Genomic DNA, 21620 nt, shown 5'->3' on the forward strand with positions numbered 1-21620 from the left:
CAAGGTTTATTAGGTTGACACGTCTTCTATGCCTATGTCCCAGCAGTATTTAGTCCCCATCCAAATCGGTTCATATCAAGACATGTTGTGGTGTGATGTTTTACCTATGGATGTAGGTCACATCATTCTAGGGAGGCCGTGGTTATACGATAAAGATGTCACGATTTTTTGTCGCTCGAACGTGTATACATTCACGCATGAGGGCAAGAAAATCAAGATTAATCCGTTGCCACCCAAGAGCCACACGGACAAGGCTAGGGATGTGAAAACGAGTGAGTCAAGGAAGGATGTGAGGAAATCTATTCCGAAGTCTCTACATATCATAAATGCAAAAGAGTTTGAGAAAGAGACGGGATGATTCGACGGCGTACGCCCTAATGGCTAGGGAAGTTACACCCGAGGTTCATGTAGAGTTACCCCCTGAGGTGACTTCAGTTCTTGAGGAGTACAGTGATGTATTCCATAAGGATTTACCGAATGAGCTTCCACCTATGCGGGACATCCAGCATGCCATTGATCTTGTCCCGGGGTCTACTTTACCGAACCTTCCTCATTATAGGATGAACCCTTCAGAGCATGCAGAGTTGCATAGACATGTAAATGAGCTCATGCGAAAAGGTTTCATCCGTGAGAGCATGAGTCTATGTGTCGTACTAGCACTATTAACACCTAAGAAAGATGGTACGTGGCGGATGTGTGTGGACAGTAGGGCCATTAATAAGATCACGATCAAGTATCGATTTCCAATACCGAGGCTTGATGATATGTTAGACATGATGGCCAGATCCACCATTTTTTCCAAGATAGACCTCAAGAGCGGGTATCACCAAATACGCATACACCCTAGAGATGAGTGGAAGACAGCCTTCAAAACGAAGGATGGGTTGTATGAGTGGTTGATCATGCCCTTTGGTTTGACTAATGCACCCAGTACTTTTATGCGTGTGATGACCCAGGTTTTGAGACCCTTTATGGGGAAGTTCTTAGTGGTTTATTTTGATGACATACTCATATATAGTACCACTGAAGAGCTGCATCTCAACCACTTGAGGCAGGTCTGTAGTGTCCTGAGGGCGGAGAGGTTATGTGCGAACCTTAAGAAATTTTCGTTCCTGTCTGATAGGGTTGTCTTCTTAGGGTTCATAATGTCGTCTGTAGGGATGCGAGCAGATCCAGAAAAAGTCAAGGCCATAGTTGACTGGCATGAACCACGGAACATACATGAAGTGAGAAGCTTTCATGACTTAGCCACATTTTATTGTCGGTTCATTCGAGGGTTTAGCACTATTATGGCTCCCATTACTGATTGTATTAAAAAGGGAGAGTTCATATGGTCTAAGGCCGCAGCTAAGACATTCAAAGATATTAAGGGCAAGATAATAAAAGCTTCTGTCATGCGTCTTCCAAAATTTTCTAAAGTCTTTGAAGTAGCGTGTAATGCTTTAGGCGTAGGTATAGGAGTACTAAGCCAAGAGGGTCATCCAGTTGCCTATTTCAGCGAGAAACTGAATGAAGCAAAACAAAAGTATTCCACCTATGACAAAGAATTTTATGCGGTAGTGCAGTCGCTATATCATTGGCGTCATTATCTTCTACTGCAAAAATTTGTCTTGTTTTCTAATCATGAGGCTTTGAGGTATTTGAATTCCCAAAAGAAGCTTAACCCAAGGCATGCCAAGTGAGCAACGTTTCTTCAGGAATATTCATTTGTCCTGAAACATAAAGCCGGGATCGAAAACAAACCAGCCGATGCCCTTAGTAGGAGAGTGACTAATGCAGGGGCATTTTCACACTGGGCTCGGGTGGGGTCGCTTGTGGGATGCAGGGGCACACTCGGGGTGGGTGCAGCCCACGGAGGAGGTCTCGTGTTCGAGACTCCTTACCAGGGGTGATTAATGCGCATTTCACACCGGGCTCGAGTGGGGTAGCCCGTGGGATACGGGGACACACTCGGGGTGGGCGGCCCATGTGATTTGGGGCCCACGAAGGGGGTTCGGCCGAGGTCCTAAAACCCATGGATGTGGGGCCTGGGCTATGAGATAAAGGGATTAATTCGCCATACTCTAACAGTTCGACCTTTTAGAGCAAGTGGTTAATTGTCCTGCATCAGTGACATTGCTCAACTCCTTGAGTGGAGAAGTTGTCTGGTTTGAGCAATTGAAAGACGAGTATCCCATGTGTCCAGATTTTGGGAAAACATACGTGTCACTCTTAGGTGCCGAGCATAGTTCGGGTGAGTTCGTGCTGAAAGATGGTTTCCTTTTCAAAGGAGACCGACTTTGTATGCCCCGCACTTCCCTAAGAGATTTCCTTGTTTGGGAGCTTCATGCTGGAGGTATTGATGGCCATTTTGGTCGAGATAAGACCATCGCCCTAGTGGAGGATCGATTTTATTGGCCAAGTCTCAAGCGAGACGTAGCCAAAATTTTAGGGCAATGTCGAACATATCAACTAGCAAAACAGAAGCAGAATACTGGATTCTACATGCCATTGTCAGTGCCACACGCACCGTGGCAAGACATTAGTATGGATTTCGTGCTTGGACTTCCCAAGACATTTAAAAAGCACGATTCCATTTTGGTGGTCGTGGACCATTTTTCAAAAATGGCTCACTTTATCCCTTGTTCTAAAACTTCAGATGCGTCCAACATAGCTAAGATTTTCTTTGAGGGGGATAGTTCAGTTACATGGTTTGCCTAAGACCATAGTGTCTGACAGGGATGTCCGGTTTACTAATTATTTTTGGAAGACATTATGGCATATATGGGTACGAGACTCCAGTTCTCATCTGCCTACCATCCTCAAACTGATGGCCAAACTGAGGTTGTGAATCGAAGTCTTGGAAATCTACTACAATGTTTGGTGGGTGAACACATTAAAACTTGGGACTTAATCCTGTCAGTCGCCGAGTTTGCATATAATAGTTCAGTTAATAAGTCTACAGGTATGAGTCCATTCGAGATTGTTAGTGGTTATAAACCTAGACTACCCATAGATTTGTTACCTATAGCAATCACCCAAAAGACCTCAGAGTCAGCCAATGCATTTTCCCATCATATTCATGAGTTGCATGCAGAGATTAGGAGGCGGATAAATGCTAGTAATGAACAATACAAAATTTCAGCTAACTTACATCATAGAATTCAAGAATTTAATGAGGGTGATTATGTAATGATTAGGATGAGGCCAGAACAGTTCCCACAAGGTACTATTAAGAAGTTACAAGCACGCAGTGCTGGACCATTTAAGATTCTGAAAAAGATTGGGTCTAATGCGTATGTGATAGATCTTCCACCTCGCATGGGGATTAGTTCAACATTCAATGTGGAGGATCTAATGCCTTGTTCAAGCCATCCCATTGACCCTAATTTTGTTCCAAACCATTGGCCAATTTCTGAATTTTCTTCCCAACCTACACCACCTATGCCTACTATACCTGAGATAAGAGAAGAAATTGAAGGAATTGTGGATGAGCAAATTGTTTCCACTCAGGACGGTGAATTTCAGAGGTACTTAGTGAACTGGAAGAACAAACCATCATCCAACTGTATATGGTTGATGGAAGCAGAATTGCAGCGACTAGATCCAGATTTGTTAGAAAAGCACAAGAGTTTTATCTCGCCGGAGTCGAGATCTTCTCAACCGATGGGAGTTGATGCGGACACCAGGTCATTCAAAGTATATCAACGCAAGAGGTGTGCGTGACCCGTGTCAATGTAGTTAGATGACGGATACGGATCGGATCTCTAGAGGTTGAAGACCTTACACATGTGTTTGTGACATGTGTAAGTTGCTTAGAGGAGACATTTGGATCGTTGGATTGCGAGGATGGTGTGATCGAACCGTTGGATCATCACGGCCCACCTTCATTACGCCACCTTCACGGCGCTATCATCGAGGCCCATTGGGCATCTTAAATCTGCATTTAGTCTATGAACATTTGATTTATTTAAGTTTTGAGACAATTTACGCATAATTTTGTGCGAATTTCTTTTTTTTAAAACTTTTTTTTGTAGGGGTATTATGATAATTTCATGTAATTACGAATTTATAAGGATTGCCCTAAACCTATAGCATGGCCCTAAACCTATAGCATGTTATGTTATGTTATGTTATGTTTATGAAAAAAAAAAAAGAGAGCTTTTTGCTTCTGACGATTTCGTCTTCGACTTCCAGTGATTGGAAGAGGGCATGAGGCCCAAGTAAACGATTTCTCATCCTCTACTTCTTTCTCCTTCTCTCTTTTCTCAAGGTACTCTTTTCTTTAACCTCATTCTCTTCTTTTTCTCCTAAAATCTTTAGATCTAGAAGCCAATTCTTGTTTCTTTTTTATCTAAATCATTAGATCTCAAAAGATTTTCATCCCCACATAAAACCCATCACCCAAATCAAAATTTGAAGTTCTTTTATGAATTTTCCAGATTTCCCAATCCAAGAAATTCCTATTTTTCTGGATTAGAAAATCCACTTGGATCGTTAGACGAGCCTATTATAAGACGAAAGTTCTATCTTTCGCCGGATCCAGCTAAATTCAGATTTTAAGATTCAATACCTCGTGTTTGTGATGGATGGCCCTAATCAATACTATATTAACCTTATTTCTTTCTTGTGTTTATGATGTACAAGGCAGGCTGATATTTTATTTGTTTTTTAAGATTGCATGAATCTGCCCCTTTCAAATACCATGCTCATTTAAAGTTGGATTAGGCTGACCTACATCACCAAGCCAAATATGAATTTGATGATATTCGCTCCTTATGTTGATTTTTTTAAACCTCAAACAACATGTGCAACATATCGTCCAAGTAAGGAATATGAAACCGGCACTTGATAGTAATCCAATTGATCACATAAATGACCACACACGTCCTCAAAGATCCATCTCTTTTAGAGGTTAATAATGCAAAAACAATACATAGTGACATGCTTTCCCGAATTAAACCCCTTGTAGCAACTCAGTATAACTTGTCTATGAAACTTGACATGTTCAGCTGAACTTATTCGGCAATGTGTAAGATTCAGTAGACTCGAAACTAAAACTAAATCAATATAGTGTTAATAGTCCTCATAAGAGGAAGTTCAACTAAGAGTTCTTCAGGCACCAAGCATTTGAATTTATGAAGTACCTCTTGGAGTGATTTTTTACCTTCATCTTCATCAGATTTAGGTGTTGGAACATGTTTGATTGGGTGCAATGTGGTATTAACATTATCCTTGGTGAAGGAATAGGTGTTAGCCAGAGTCAAATGCACCATATCTTGGTCCCACAACAACGGCCTCCCTAACAAAATGTAGTATGCATACATAGGGATCATTTCACACCACACATCATCCTTATACGTAAATCAATAGAGAATGAAACTAAGCACCTAGAGTTACCAAAAAACTTCTTCCCCCTCTCTTAAACCAATGAATCTAGTATGGACGTGAATGCTTATGTTCTTTGAGATTTAATTCATTCACTAATTTTTGTGAAACAATGCTCTCATTAATCCCCTCAAAATCGTGCATATCTTCCCACCAAACATGCAAGTGATGCGGAAGATAGTGTCACAACATCTCCCCTCATCAATCAATCGAAACATTGATGGCATAGTTTGTTGGATAACCAATTAGTCTCTCCTATCACCATACACATCTGTTAAATCTTCCCCAACATGCGCCCCATCCTCATATGCATATTTGTCATATTCTGTCGTCTTCAGTTTTCATTTGCATGCGGTCAAAGGTGTCTTCAAGATATTCTCCTTCCTTGGCCAAGTTTATTATAATTGTGGAGTAATGTTTAAGACAGTGAAAAGAAAATTGTCCCAGTTGCCCACACTTAAAAAATGTAAAAGGAGTGTTGTTTTGCCCCATCTTGAGTGCACTAACCCTCATCTATAACCACCTACCCCAAGATAAAGTTTGATTTCATTGTTGAACATTAGGCCATTGTCCCTCGACCTCTAGGAGGCCTTGTGTTGGCCTTACATGGGAAGTTAGCATGCTACTTCATCATTGACGACGGTCCTTGTGGGGACCCAAATCATCTCCAAGTCCCAAACTAAGTGTCTCTTAAGCTTTTAATGCAAGTGTGTATGCATCGGACATTTCAAATACATTTTTTAAAACCAAGTTATTTTTAAATCCAGATTTAGACCATTAACATAGCTCGAAATCTTTTCGTCTTCATACTCACGAAACCCTTCCCATGATGCCAATGTATGGAACTCCTCGGTGTATTTATTTACCGATTTGTTTCTTTGGCGTAGATTGTGACATCTTTGAAGAGGTTACGAGCATTAGTCACGGTTAGGAACTTCATTTTTAACTTTTTTTCATCTTTCCCAAGAATTTACTCTACCCTGGCAAATTTATTTAACTTAGAAATCTTCTTGCCATGCTAACCCATGGCTTTCATAGCTACTGACTTAACCTTCCAATTATCCATGATTTCTTTATACTCGAACACATTTTCTGCCTTACTTAGCCAGCTGATGAAGTCGTCAACGTTGCAAATGACCATTGAATTCCAAAATTTCTACCTTAATTATAGGCTCTTTGCTGCATTCCAACAATCGAAAGATTCGATCATTGGTGTCTTCACAAAGTGGGGCTACCTGATGTTAGTTAGGACCTTGGTAGGGACCTTCTCCCACGTGCTCACATGCTCCAACTTTAGTCTCCAAATTCCCTCCACGCCAAAGCTCACGCACTTGATTAGTGAGATTGCTTACCGTATGTGTGAGTTGGTCTCTACTTGCTCTGTTAATGCATGAATCAATTGGATTGCATATGCAAACTCTTCATGCGTCACCCCCTTTAAAGCCATCAAGAGATGATGTAAAATAAAGAATCTTCCAACAATTAACCACTCTGATACCAAAATGGTGCAACCTAGTTATCAAGTCAATGAAATCTTGACACCAGAATCGCAAAGATACGAACACGTATACACTCACAAGGAATATTAAATAGAAAGAGAGAAATAACTTTATCAATATTCAAAACTTCTCTTACAATGCTTGAGAACAATGTATGCAGTATTGATAATATCAACCGATATATCGGCCAATATTGCACTCCAGGGATACGAAACATCCCTGGAGTACAACTGGAAATGAAATAATCCTCCGTATCACGCGATGTAACAACGATATCTTGTGATCGCAACTTTTCCCTTTACAAAATTTATTGGTATTGATGATACTTGTCAATATTGACAGATATCATCAATACATTCTAAGAACCACAAGGGAACTTCCCAAAACGCCCCAAAATTTGATTTTTTACACATTTTTCTTCAATTTTCTCTCTTCTAACCTGTTTGTAAGTGGATTTTGGTCCATCCTTTGCGTGGATTTGGGGGAAAAACCTACATTTGAAATCAGAATCAAGATTTTCTCGCATTTTTTGTTGTTTCTCAAAATGTGGGTATTTTGTGTTTTGATTCCTTTTTTTTTTTTATATCATATAAAATAAGTGTAAAATCATAAGAAACCCTTGATTCTTCATGTTTTGCATGAAAAATCAAGGATTTCAACCTTTGATTTTGAAATTTGATGGCGGTGGCCTAATTTAGGGGAAATTGGCAAAATTTCGAAATTCCTCCAATTTCTCCCAAATTACTCGCAACCTTGCACTCCAAACATGAAATCAAACATGCATGAGGCCTGATCTACTGATTTATTAAGTTCTTGTCAAATTTCAGAAAAAAATAATAATAATAATTGTTCATTAAAAATTTATAAAAATACAATTTTCTGTTTGAAATTTCACTTCTAACAATAGTCGATTGAATCTAATTTCAAAGTATTTAGGAGTGTTTGATGAAATGATCATCACATTCACTCGGATCTCGAGATTTGAGGGTAGTTCCGATTTGGGGGAAATTGAGGATAATTCAAAATCTTCCAAATTCGTTGCAATCTTACACTTCAAACATGAAATCAAACATGTATGAGGCATGATCTACTAGTTAATGTATTTTTCTATATTTTTCAAAACTAAATAATATTTTTAATTAAAGATTATTAAAACAAAAAAATTGAAAATTAGTTTCTACCAGCGGTCAATTGGCTGCAATTTTTGAGCATTTATAATTGTTATGAATTCACTTTGAATATAGTTACATCAGTTCAGTGAGATAGCGCATAGATTAGGACCCTATAGAAAGGAAACCTATTATATGCACTTTTTTGTGATGTTATGATTTAAAAGTGTATTAAGGTCTTTTTAAACAATCCCTAAAGTTTCATTGAAAAATTCAACCAATTTCCCAATGTTTCCCCATGTTTCCCAAAAAGTGCGATACATTACCCGACGCAAACAATATATCCCCTGCGATAACCGATACATATCTGTATTCCAAGGGTGCGATACGTAATGAGATACCGATACAATAAACATTGCTTGAGAAGACTCACAAACTTAGAAAATGTGACATGCCTCTCTTACACCACCCCTTCTCTATAGAGACCCCAAATACAATTCCTATGAATCTTTAATGAAAATCCTGCCAAATATTAGATCGATTTCAAATCAATCTATAATTTATTTAAGATAATAAAAATCGCATTAACAAAGATTCTGCCTAAAATAGTAAAATTGAATCTACTAAATACTCTCAAAATCTTCAATCATATTTTTCACATCAACCCCATTATCTTTCACAAATGGAAAATGTGATCTCTAACATTTAGGCCCTAAATCTCGCCATAAACATCCCAAAATAGCACATGTTGGGCCTTACAGTGGGCCATGGGCAACATTAAAGGTTGAAGCTGCAGTTTTTGACTCAGATTACTTCCCATTGTTATTCTTTCCAATGTTTTCGAAGGTGGTTGAAGGGGATTTGATGGCTATGTACTTGGTTCCACCAAAAGAGTTGTTATTGATCAAGGCCTGGGGTCTTCTTTTGTCTCTCTAATTCAAAAGAAAGCTGAGGGTAAGATAATCATCATTTTCCGACTGAGTAGACCGATTGGCAGTATATACAAGTTGATTTCAAAGGTCTCAACGGCGTGTTTGAAAAAGGTTATCAATAGAGTGATTTCCTTGACTGAAAGTGCTTGTATCACTGGTAGATCAGTCTTGGATAGCCTGTGTTTTGCTGATGAATTGGTGGATGAATTTATGAAGAAATGGCAAGAGGATTCTTTTGAGGGTGATTTGGAAAGCATGCATGATGGCATCGATTGGAATTGCCTTGTTAATCTGTTGATCGAATGGGTTTCAGGAGAAAATGGAGGCGATAGACTGAAGGCTAAATGATATCCATGTGTTTTTGTATCCATATTAACAATAGTCCCAAAGGTTTCTTCAAAGCAATGTTGTCAAAATCGTTATCATATTGCAAATCATAAAAGGGGTTTAATCGTATCGAATCGCATATCGTATCGTAAACCGTAAGATTTTTCTGATTTTAAAATATACATATAAAAAGCAAATGAAAAAATATACATCAGAAAATATTAAAAATCATTAATCATCCATTTCCCATCAACTTGTACGAAAAAAGTAATACATATCATGACATTATCAATTGAGAAAACGTATGTGGTATATATACATATCATGATATTAAATGATTATTGTCTTTTTCCTTCGTTTTCTTTTGTTGTCGTTCGAAAAATTTACCTTAAAAAACATACAAGAGTCCTTTAATAATTTTGTTCTTTTATACATTTCTTAAGTATAGAATCATGTTAGAAAAAATGGCATTCAATTCCATTGTGAATAGTGTCTTGATTTCTTCGTTTTGGGTTTTTGAATATCAAAATCCCCAAATCTCCTCTTGCCACTCTCTCCTCTAAAGAAAAAATGAGGATATATTTAATAGGTGAGGCCTTTTTCATGTTTTATGAGCAAAAGGGTATAAAGAAAGAATAAATTTTGAATAAAAAATTTAAAAAATAACAATAATAATAATTTTTAAGTACTTTTTAGGCCTATTTATGTAATCTACAATTATCGTACGATTCGATATGATTCGAACGATTATTTGGGATTTGTGATTTGGGTGTACGATATGAATCGTACAATTCATATCGTAAATCGTGCGACTTTGCTAACACTGCTACAAAGCAAAGAGTGGTGGTATCTAATGTTCGAAATATCGGTATCGCGCAATGTATCGCAACCTTGGGATACAGACACTTATCAGTTATTGCATGAGATATATCATTTGTATCGCATAATTTATCGCGCTTTTTAGAAAACATGGGGAAACATCGGCAAAATGGTTGAATTTTTTTATGAAACTTCAGGAATTATTTAAAAAGACTTTAATACACACTTTTAAATCATAAAATCCCAAAAAAGAATTGCACATAATGAATTTCTTTTGTATAGGGTCCTAAGTATAGGCGTGCAAAATGGACCCGATCCGACACGATTCGAACAGAACAGATGGCCTGGATCGGTTAGGTTCGAGTACGACCGGGCAAATCCAAACAGTACTCGGATCGGATTCGGGTAAACAGCAAATCCGACCAAACCGAACCGAAACCCAAACCGAATGAATCTGATCCGGAGTGATTTTTATGCATTTTTAACACATATATTTATATTATACTTTTTGCTGTGGTATGGTCTACTTGAGCTTTGGATATCCATCAATTTTGAGTTCAACCACTAAAATGATATGAAAAAACGAATGGACAGCGTGGATAAACCACATGCATTCACAGTGGGCCCTAACAGAATTTACTCAATACGATAAGTTCTGCGTAACTGAGTAACTAGATGCGCTGAGCGTACTGAGTAAACTCTGTGGGGTACTGAGTAACCGAATGCGCTGAGTGTACTGAGTGAACTCTGTGGGGTCCGCCGTGATTTATATATTTTATCCACTCCTTCCATTCATTTTATAGGATAATTTTAGGGCTTAAGCCCAAAAACGAAGCATATCCAAATCTCAAATGAACCACACCGTGGGAAACAGTGTGAATTGAAAGTCTACCATTGAAAATTTCTTGGGGGTCACAGAAGTTTTGGATCAAGCTTAAATTTTTATTTTCCCTTCATCCATGTCGGTATGATCTAATGAACAGGTTAGATTACAAATAAAAATCACTGTGGGGCCTAGCAGGGTTTCAACGGTGGAAATCATTATTCCCATTGTTTCTTGTGCTATGATACACTTGAGCCTTTTGTATGCTTCAATTTTGGGCCCAACCCCTTAAATGAGGTGTAAAAACGGATGGACGGCGTGGATAGACCACATACATTCAATGTGGGCCCAACTGAGTTTACTCGGTACGATATATATCTACATGCACGGTGTATCTGTGTAGATACAGTTGTAGTCTGTCGTGCAGAGACGTGTCGTGGCTGGTGGTCAGTGCTCTGTGGGCCCCACCATGATGTATGTGTTTCATCCATGCCGTCCATCTATTTTTACAGATAATTTTACAGTGTGAGACCAAAAATGAGATATATCCTAATCTCAAATGAACCACATTACAGGAAACAGTGTTGAATGAGCGTCGACCATTAAAAATATTTTGGTGGCTATATAAGTTTGGGATCAAGCTGATTTTTGTTTTTTCCCTTCATCTGGGCCTGTATGACCTAATCAACAGATTGGATGTCAAATAATTAAATAAACAGTACAGTGGGCTTGGGAGGATTTTAATGGTGAATTTCCAATCACTATTGTTTTCATGTGGTGTGGACCACTGGAGATTTTTATACCTCTAATTTTTGGGATAAAGCCCTAAAATGATCTTTAAAAATAGATGAACGGAATGGATAAAACACGTACATCATGGTAGGGCCCACAGAGCACCGACCATCAGCCACGGGGTTGGTGGCGGGGGAGTAGCGTGTAGCCAATCCGTTTCCCAACACAACTACGGCAGGTTACAGCTGTAGATACGTGTCGTGCAAAGAGGAGCGGAGACGCGCCTCGAGCTCCGAGTTGTACGAACGGCTCAAATGAGATCAAGTTTATATGGGCCCCACAATAATGTATTTATTATATCCACACCGTTTATTCATTTTTCGCAATCATTTTAGAGCATTTGAAAAAAAAAAAAAAAAAGACCCACAAATCCAACTTGACCCGAACTATACCTAATCCAATCCGACTCGGTTTCCCTGACCGAGTCGGACTCGGTTCAGGTCAAGCCAACCGCACATCGGATCGGTTCGGGTCAGATGTCCCGAACCCGGTCCCGGATCAGATCGAGTTCGGATAAGCCCATATATATTTCGGACCGAATCGAGTTGGACCCAATCCGGTCCGACTCGGTCCGATGCCCAGCTCTAGTCCTAAGTTATGCATTATCTAATTGAGCTAAGGTAAACTATATTCAAATATGAAACATAACATTTATAAATGTATAAAGATATGTATGAAAACATAACTAATGCATTCAAAAGCAAAAGATGTAGTAGAAATTAGAAAACATACCTATCAATGATGTTTGTATTCAATATCTACCCCGTCCATCCATTTTCCCATATCATTTTAGGACATTATCCAAAAAATGAAGCAAATCCAATAATCAAGGGGACCATACAATAAGAAACAATGGTGATCGACCATTAGTAGGCCACAAAAGTTTTGGATCAAGCTGATAATTGTTTTTATTTCATTCATTCAAACTTATGTGGACTACGCAAGTGAAAACAGTTGAAATTGATGCTACCATCAAAAACTTCTTGGAGCCGCAAGAGGCTCTGATCAATTAATGCTACCATCGAAAACAATAGGGCCCACCTCGATGCATGCACGGCACATCGGTATCATCCATTTGTTTTGCAACCTGATTTTAGGGATTGGCCTAAAAAATGAGACATAAAAAATTTAGGTAGATGTGGACCACTCCACACAAAATAGTGGTTATTGATCATTAAAAATTGTGGGCCACAATTTTTTTTTTGGATCAAGTTGATATTTGTTTTTTCCTTTCAACCAAGTCCGTGTGAACTTATCAACAGGTTGGATGGTAACAGTGGACCTTAGAAAGTTTTCAACGGTGGGGGATCAATGACGACTGTTTCTTATAGTGTGATTCACTTGAAACTTATATCTGTTTCATTTTTGGGACCATGCCATAAAATACGCAGTCCAAGTAGATGGACGACGATTGATATGCAATACATACATCGAGGTATCCAAGCAACCAACAACTTGAATGGGACCATGACCATGGGGTTACCTTGACATAAGATGGTGTATCAACACCATCAATTCATTTTAACGTATCATTTTATGGCATGGGCCAAAAATTAAGGCAGATCCAAATCTAGGGTGGACCACAACACACAAAATACTGGTTATTGAATGACCACCATTAAATTTTTGTGGAGCTACTAATTTTTTGGATCAAGCTAATGTTTATGTTTTCCCATCCAAGTTTGTCAAACCTTATGAATAGATTGGATGGCAAATAAACATCATGGTGGGCCTTAAGGAGCTTCAATGATGGACATCATTGCCACCACGATTTATGTGGTGCGGTACACTTGAGCCTTACATGTCTCCTTTTTGGGATCATGCCTTAAGATTACCCTTGAAAATGAATGGACGGTATGGATTGGCTGGTGTACCACACTTCAGTGACTTGGCGGGTGTGGGTACGTGTTGTGCGAAGATGAGCGTTCACGCTGGTCGGGCTCCAGTTGTCCAAACAATTCAAAGGATATCAAAGTTACATAGGCTCCAAAATAATGTATTTATTATATCCACACCATTCATCCATTTGGAGAGATTATTTTAGATCATGAGCCCAAAAATGAGTCATATCTAAAGCTCAAGTAGACCACACCACAAATAGAAGTGGGATAATGATTCTCACTATAAAACCATTTATAGGGCCCACCATAATGTTCATTTTCCATCCAATCTGTTCATGAGGTCACACAGACCTGGATGAAGAGGAGAAACAAATATCATATTGATCCAAAACTTCTGTGACCCTCAAATGGGTTTCAATGGTAGACGTTCAATCTCTCATTGCCTATTTCAGTGTGGTCCACTTGATCTTTGGATCTGTCTTATATTTTGGTTCAAGCTACACGACAAGCTTGCCAAATGGACGAACGGTTTGGATATAACATATACCTCATGATGGGACCCACAGAACTTGGTGACGTCAACACACCATCCAGGTCGGTGGTGTGCGATACACCAACCCATCCGATTCTCGTAATAAGGGCTAGGGCCCTTTTTTTCCGAAGGAGAGAGGGTTCCGACGTTCCGGAACCCTGAAATCTCTCCCAAATCTATGATTTGGCCGAGGATTTCTTCGGATTTCGCCAAGGATTTCTCCGAATTTCGCCGAGGATTTCTCTGGATTTCGTGATTTCTCTCAATTTCGACGGATTTTGCCCGAATCTCTCCCAAATCAGAGATTTTGTTGCTTCGATTCGAATGGCCCTTCAAATATGGAAGCGATCTCCTCTACAGGTACCGAATCTACCTATTGAAAGTTTTTCTTTTTTCTTTTCTTTTTTTTTTTTTCATTTTTTTCGGATAATGATGCTATCCCAACATCCCCGAGTTGTAATATCGTTGATATCTCATAATATCGAACGATATTTGGTGATATTATGCTATATTTATCAATATATCGATCAATACAAAATATTCTGTAATTTTTTTCAATTTTTTAGTATCTTTCTGAGTGTTTCGTATCACTGGACTGCGATACTAATAATATCGAACACTGGTGGTATCTACCAAGGTGACCCATTATCCCCCCCTCCCCCCCCTTCCTTTTTCAGTTGCAGCTGAAACTTTGGCTACTTACTCAAAAAAGGCAGTTGAGGTGGGGGTGCTGAAAGGCATGGTCTTGGGTAATGATTGGGTGGGGGTCTTGTTAGTTCAGCATGCTAATCATACTCAATTTTTTGGAGATGGGTCCTCAGTTGAAGTAGGTATATTTAGGTATATCTTTGTTATCTTTGAGGTGGTGACATGGCTGAAAGCAAACCTCATGAATAGTAGTTCTGCCAGGATCAATATGGGGAGGAAGTGATTGTTTTCACTTTGTTAATTGGTTGTAGAGTCGTTGATCTTCCTTCGGTGCATCTTCATATTCCTGTTTGTATCAGGAGAGCACGTGAAGAATTTTGGGATCCTCTAGTGGAGTGGTATTCTAAAGAGCAGGCTGGCTATTTGGAAGATCAGATTTCTCTCCCTTGGTGGAAAAAATGGAGCTTATCAAATCTACGCTTGCATCTCAGGGTGCATCTCCTCTCCGTTCTAAGATGCTTGGTGAAGGTTGTGACAAGAACTGAAGCAATTGTTATACGGGTCTTATACAATAACTGGGAGGGTGCCCATAAATTTCATTTTTCTTGGTGGACAGTGCACATGCTGGTCAGTCACTGGGACGTGGGGAAATGATGGTGGACGATGGGAAGCAGAGAGACCTCGTTGTTGAGAAACATTTTAATAGTTTGAAGTATCGATTGAGCAATAATGGTTGGGATATTAATATAGCTTCAGCAAAATTGGGATCCACTGTTTGGAGAGCAATCTCCTGGGTTCAATCCTTCTGCTCTTCCAATCTGCGTTTCAGGATCAAGAATGGGGATAGAATGAGATTTTGGCAGGATACCCCCGGTGTGCCGAATTGCCCCTAGTGGATTTGTGTAAAGACTTGTCCAACATTGCAGTTAATACAGATGCTCTCACAACTTGCCTCTATCATAGGTTAGGGGGCAAGATAGTGTGGCGCCTCCTCTTTCTCCTGCGATCTCAAGGATGGTGAATTTGATAGTTCGGTGGGCTGCCTTAAGCCAGGTATATATTCAGCATCAATGTTGCCAAAATCATTATTATATGCAAATCTTAAAATGGGTCGAATCATATCATATCTTAGATTGTAAAAAAATACATAAATAAATCTGATTTCTTAAAAAAAATATAAAAAATAAAATCTGAAAAAATAAAAATAAAGCAGAAAAAATTAAAATTCATCAATCATCCGCTTCCGATCAACATGCACAAAGAAAAGTAATACATACCATGATATTATCAATAAGAACATTTATACGGTATACATACCATGTAGAAGGGATTTGCGCGATTCCAAGGTTTGCGATTTAGTGCCCCTGCTGTCTTTGTTGCAGGGTTTAGAGCCTGTTCCAGGGGAGGACTCGCTGGTTTGGAGACGTTCCGAAAATGGAGCTCTTTCGATGCAGTCTCTTTTATTCAGAGTTCTCCTCATCCTCTGTTGTTGGTTGTTTGAGCCATACTGCCCACATCTAGGTATATAGAGCTCCTCTGAAAGTCACTGCTTTCATTTGGCTTGCCAGAAGAAACAGGATCCTAACCATACATAGATAATTTGCAGAAATGATCCTTCATATTGCCCAACGCCTGCCCGGTGTGTTTAAGTGCCAAGGAATCAGTGGACCATCTGTGCATCCACTGCTCCTCTCAGATTGCCTGGTCAAGCATCCTTAGGTTAGCCAATGTTAGTTGGGTGATGCCCAGTTTGGTCATCGATCTGCTCAAGGCTTGGCATGATGGAGGGGGAGGTTCGCTTGGTAGAAAGAGATGGAGGCTTGGGCTGATGGCTGTCTTTTGAGCCATTTGGTTGGAGAGGTATGATCATTGCCTCTGTAATCGAAGAGTTTCTGCTTTGGGGGTTCTTGGGCTGATGGCTGTCTTTTGAGCCATTTGGTTGGAGAGGTATGATCATTGCCTCTGTAATCAAAGAGGTTTTGCTTTGGGGGTTTCTACGAGGGTGGCCTTGTATGTCAGGGAGTGGGCTTCCTGAGGGTGTTTTGTTTGTTTTTGTCTGTATTTTTGTTTCTTTTGTTCTGTTTTCTGTTTTTTTCCCCGGCCTTTGGCCTTAATAATATTATCACCTTTCAAAAAGAAAAAAGTAAAGGATTCTAGTCCTTTTCCTTTGCTTTTGTTGTCTTTCAAGAAATTTATCTTAAAAAAGATACAAGAAGTAGAACCATTTAAAAGATATCTTGAAAAGATACAATCGTATCTTAAACAAGATACGATTCCATTCATTAAATAAAAAGATATCTTGATTTCTTTGTTTTGGGGCTGAGATATCTTGAAAGTTGACGTCTTTGTTTTGGAGGCTCCATGCCTCTCAAAAGACAAAATAAGGATACTTTTAGTAGGGATGAGCTTCTTTTCATATTTTATAGGCAAAAAGGGTAGAAAGAAAGAAAAATATATATATATATATATATACACAAATAAATATTGCGATTTTTCAATGTAATTTGGGCCCATTTACAGTCTACGATTATCGTACAATTATTTAAGATTTGAAACTCAGGTGTATGATATGATTATGATACGAATCACCCAATTTTACAATTTTGATAACACTGTTTAGCAGGTTGGAAGCGACAAACAATGTTGGATATTGGAAACAAATGGCGACTTCCAGTTCAGTCCCTCTCATAATTTTTGGTGAATTCTACGGATAAATGCACAAGGGCTTTCGTTTGGTTGGTATGCTACTATTGACAATCTGAAACATACAGGGGTGTATCTTCCAAACCAGTGCTATTCTTATCGCAACCAAGATGGGACAGTTAATCATCTCTACTTCATTATTACTTTGTGAACCGTTTCGGAAGATGTTGTCACAAATTTCCGAATTGCACGGATTCCTGTTTCGAGCCAAGAGTTGATGGATAGTTGGGAGGTTTCAGCTTTGGGTTCAAATGGAAGGTGTCTTTGGAAGATGTCATTATATGCAGTTATATGGTTGTTTTGTCTCAAAAGAAACAGGAGAGTTTTCGAAGGTAAATCCATTTTCCATGCTTGCTAGTTTAAGGAAATCTTTAGTATGACAGTGGGCTGGGCTAGAGTACAGTCAAGTTTCAGGTGTATCTCTTACACCCTACTTAAATCATCTTCGAAAGAGGTCATCATTAGATATTAGGGGAGATTGTGTCATGAAGAAGTCAGTCTCTTGGAAGCATCCTACTGCATGAACAGAATTTTGATGGCTGTTCTTGGAGAAACCCAGGCCAGGTGGGTGTTCGGGGTCTTATTCATGACTGCAGTGGTAGAATTCTACCAGATCTCTTGCAGCCCATTGATATCAAAGACTCAAATTATGCTGAAGCTGCAGCTCTCCTCCAAGTTTGCAAATTGGCAGTCGAGTTCACTCCCGGTTCAATTGTGTTTGAATGTGACTCACGGAATGCAATATCATGGCTAAATAGTGTGTCTTTCCCTTGGAGATTTGTTTATCTTTCGTTCAAATTCTTGATGCTAATTGGATACAGACATTTTGACGAGGGGCTTTGAGGGCTGTCTTAAAAATAAACAGACATTAGTTGTTGGTGTCTGGGGAGTTGTAGCTTCTCTCTGCTGCGTTTTCACTCCCTCTTTTCTTTTTTATTTTCAGTTTATGTTTTTTCAACTTTTGGAGGAGCAGGGAGAACAACTTTCGTCAAGAGGCATCTTACAGGTGAGTTCTTTTGACTGGTTGACGCCAACCCTCCCTTACCCAAGCTAGGGATTGGTCAGTGCATTGCTACCAGGCAGTGTTGAGAGCTGATCCCGACTAGTGGGGACAAGACAATGCAATCGCCCTACATCCCACACATACACACTCCGCATGAGTGCACGAGAAAATGTCCACATTCCCTTTGAAGCCCACCCCTACTTTCCTTTTCACTTAAATCTCTACATTAGAAAATATCTCTAGATTCTCTACTTTCGTTTTCTTTCAAATCTCTACACTAGGAAATATCTCTACTTTCCTTTTCTTTCAAATCTCAATATTAAGAATTTTTCTTTTTCTTTCATATCTTTATATTAGGCAAGAAGTTATGTTAGAATTTTCTTATTTAAGTGCTTTCTTATTTAGATCAGATTGTAAGGACCTGTTGTTGTTGTGCTTTCTTATTTAGATTGGATTGTAAGGCCTTGTTGTTGTTGTTGGTGGTGGTGGTGGTGGTGGGGTGTGTGTGTGTGTGTGGGTGTGTGTGGGGGCGGGTGGTTAAATCCAATCCGGTACAATTAGCATCTTCCTTGATCAAGTTGCATTACAAGGCAATGATGATAATGAGCTCGTCTAGTAATCCAAGATGAATGGTATCTCCATAAAATCTAAACTTCTTAAATCACAAAGGAGACACATCTTAAAATCATTATATAGAAAGAAAACAGCATTGGTTTTATAGAGTTGATAAAAACCGAAAGATGGCAAAACATACCTCTAACAAATATTAAAGAATGTTAAGGTGGTATAGGTGTTCTCTTTCTCCAGCCTAGTGGGATTGATAGCTTATTCAGAAATGAGCATTTTCTCGGTCAAATCTCTATACAACCGTATATACAACATCTCCCTCCGCTCGGCAGATCCCTTGTCTGAACAACTGTAGAAATACAGGCTTCCTCCAAAGATCGCGGTCTTCAGCTGGCTCATTAGTATCAGGAAGGTGCTGACAGTAAACAATTTAAGAAAAAGAGGTATGTGCATTCCTAACATCTGTCTTTGCTACATGGCGGAAGCAAAATCAGTGAACCATCTTTTCATCCACTGCCCCTTATTCATCAGATTTGGTCAGTGGTTTTTTCTTGGTTCAATATCCCATGGGTTCTCCCCTGTTCTTCTAGCTGCTTGCCTAAAGCCTGGCATGGTGCAGATTTTGGTAAGCAGAAAATTTTGGTTTGGAAAATGTCCCTAGCGGCAGTGTGGTGGGCGGTTTGGGAAGAACGTAATGGGAGATGCTTCAAAGGGGAATCCCATGCTATAGGGTATCTTATCAAGAGAGTCCATTTTCTTATAGTGGAATGGGCCTCCCATGTTCTGCATTTAAGTAGTTGTAATTTGTTTTCGTTCTCATTTTCATAGGTGTTTTGGCCCGCTATCTCAGCAGGTCAATCCCCCTCTTTTGTAACCCTTTTCTCGTTTTATAATACTTCGTCGCTTCTCCAAAAAAAAAAACAGAAATGAGCATTTCAAGATTAGAGATTAAATTTTCTTCCTCCAGCCCTATTGGCAAAGGAGGCATCACTAAAACAGAGGCCTTCACCCTTAGAAAAGATGTGTGCATCTTTTCCAAGGACTTATCCAATTTGCTATTAGTGGAAGGTGAGTCCTTCTAATGATTAGTATGCTAATCACAACTAGCCCTCAATTAATCAAAACTAACTCTAAAAAAATTTTATCTCCGCAACTGACAACTAACAATCAAAGGAAAATTATCGAAATAGCCTCAAAAAACAAGAATTTACAGAAGTCCCAAATCTAGTCAAAACAAGGGAGGATGGCGTATGTGGTTGGAAAGCTCCTGCATCAATGCATGAGTTAAATATATTGCAAAAGAAAAACAGTCGAGACAACGAAATGATAAAGACCAAAGAATAAGATGGCTCCTGGTATTCATAGTGAGGCAGCATCACTAACACTGCAGCTAAGTTCTTTTTAACCCAAAATTGGATGTACCCCAATTGCAATTTGGAGAAAAAGACCTCGAAGTGAGTGGGGGTGGAAGATATCACAATTTGGTCATTTCCACTTCGTTTAACCAATATTGCAAGTCAATTTAATAGTGCATCCAAACACACCCTTAGTTCTCTCAGGAAATTGCATTTTACCAATCGGCAATTTCACCTGCAATGGCTCTAACGTCATCGATTGACAATCAACCATCAACATACAATTATTAAAAGTATATATATATATATATTCTTTTACTAATTGTAATTGCGACCGTCAAAAATCCCTAATTGGACGACATCCAATATGATTACCAAGGGCAACAAAGATTAGCAATTCAGTCGATTGAATATTTAAAAAGAAACGAAGAAAACAAGAAGAACAAAAGGGGGAAAAAGAAGAAAAAATTTCTCCGCCCTTACTTGATTCTGCTTGCGTTTCTGTCGGCTGGATCCTTGCAGGCCCGGCGACGGCGTGAGATCGATGACTTCCGGGTCCTGGCGCGAAGAGCTGCCGGAAAACATATGGATCCTGTACGGAAACCGTCGAAGAGGACAGAGTGAGAGACGGATGAGATGGAAAAGCTCAAACCAAAGAAGAAGAAGAAGAAGAAGAATCAGAGAGAGACTTGGGATTGATGGTGGGGTATAACGGCTGCGGCTTCATGAAGCCGGCTTTGGCTTGGCTTAAGGAATGCAAGGTTTTCCTTTCTCGGAAGACGGCTTCGGCGCAGCGCCGAGGTCTTTTTCACGGTCGGTAGCGGCTGAGCGCGATTGCATGAAAAAAATCAAGCAATCGGAAGAGTAGAAGAGAATAGAGGAGGAAAGGCCGGAAAAATAAGAGCATCGGGATATTTTTGTTTCTAAAGAAGACTCTGCTCTTCGTCTTCTTCGCTTTTGAGAGCGAGAGTACTCTTACTCTCAGCCAACCTCATGCTACGTGCGTTCTCTTTTCTATTTGTTAGATGGTTGTGACTCATCCACCGTACACGTTGCTTGCATTGCTTTCTATGGTTTAATATGGACCGTTCGATTGTGTGTTGAAAATCATACCCATTAAGGTGGAGAATAATGAAGGTATCATTAGCCCAAGTTCATCGGTTGAAGTCGTATACTTCTGATGAGCCTGATTTTCCTAATGCGTTCCATCCTAGCTGGGCCCCACAGTCTTGATGGACTAGATGTCAACGATTCAGATTGCTTTTGCTTGTGATGCGGAATTTGATCGGCTACTAAGTACTTA

The 21620-nt window shown here is 39.4% G+C and overlaps 1 protein-coding gene across 1 annotated transcript in view; it reads right to left on the reverse strand.

Moving 5' to 3' along the window:
- LOC131239106 (uncharacterized) overlaps positions 1-21313 on the reverse strand; it is a 51129-nt gene extending 29816 nt beyond the window's left edge. Inside the window, exons 1-2 of the mRNA XM_058236664.1 lie at positions 21007-21313; positions 20801-20909 (exon numbers count right to left, since the gene is read on the reverse strand). Of these exons, the coding sequence (XP_058092647.1) occupies positions 20801-20909; positions 21007-21044 (147 nt within the window). The 5' untranslated portion in view covers positions 21045-21313. The remainder of the gene's footprint in view (positions 1-20800; positions 20910-21006) is intronic.
- Positions 21314-21620: the final 307 nt, after the last annotated feature.

Source organism: Magnolia sinica, chromosome 3 (assembly GCF_029962835.1).
Source record: "Magnolia sinica isolate HGM2019 chromosome 3, MsV1, whole genome shotgun sequence".
Taxonomy (NCBI): Eukaryota; Viridiplantae; Streptophyta; class Magnoliopsida; order Magnoliales; family Magnoliaceae; genus Magnolia; species Magnolia sinica.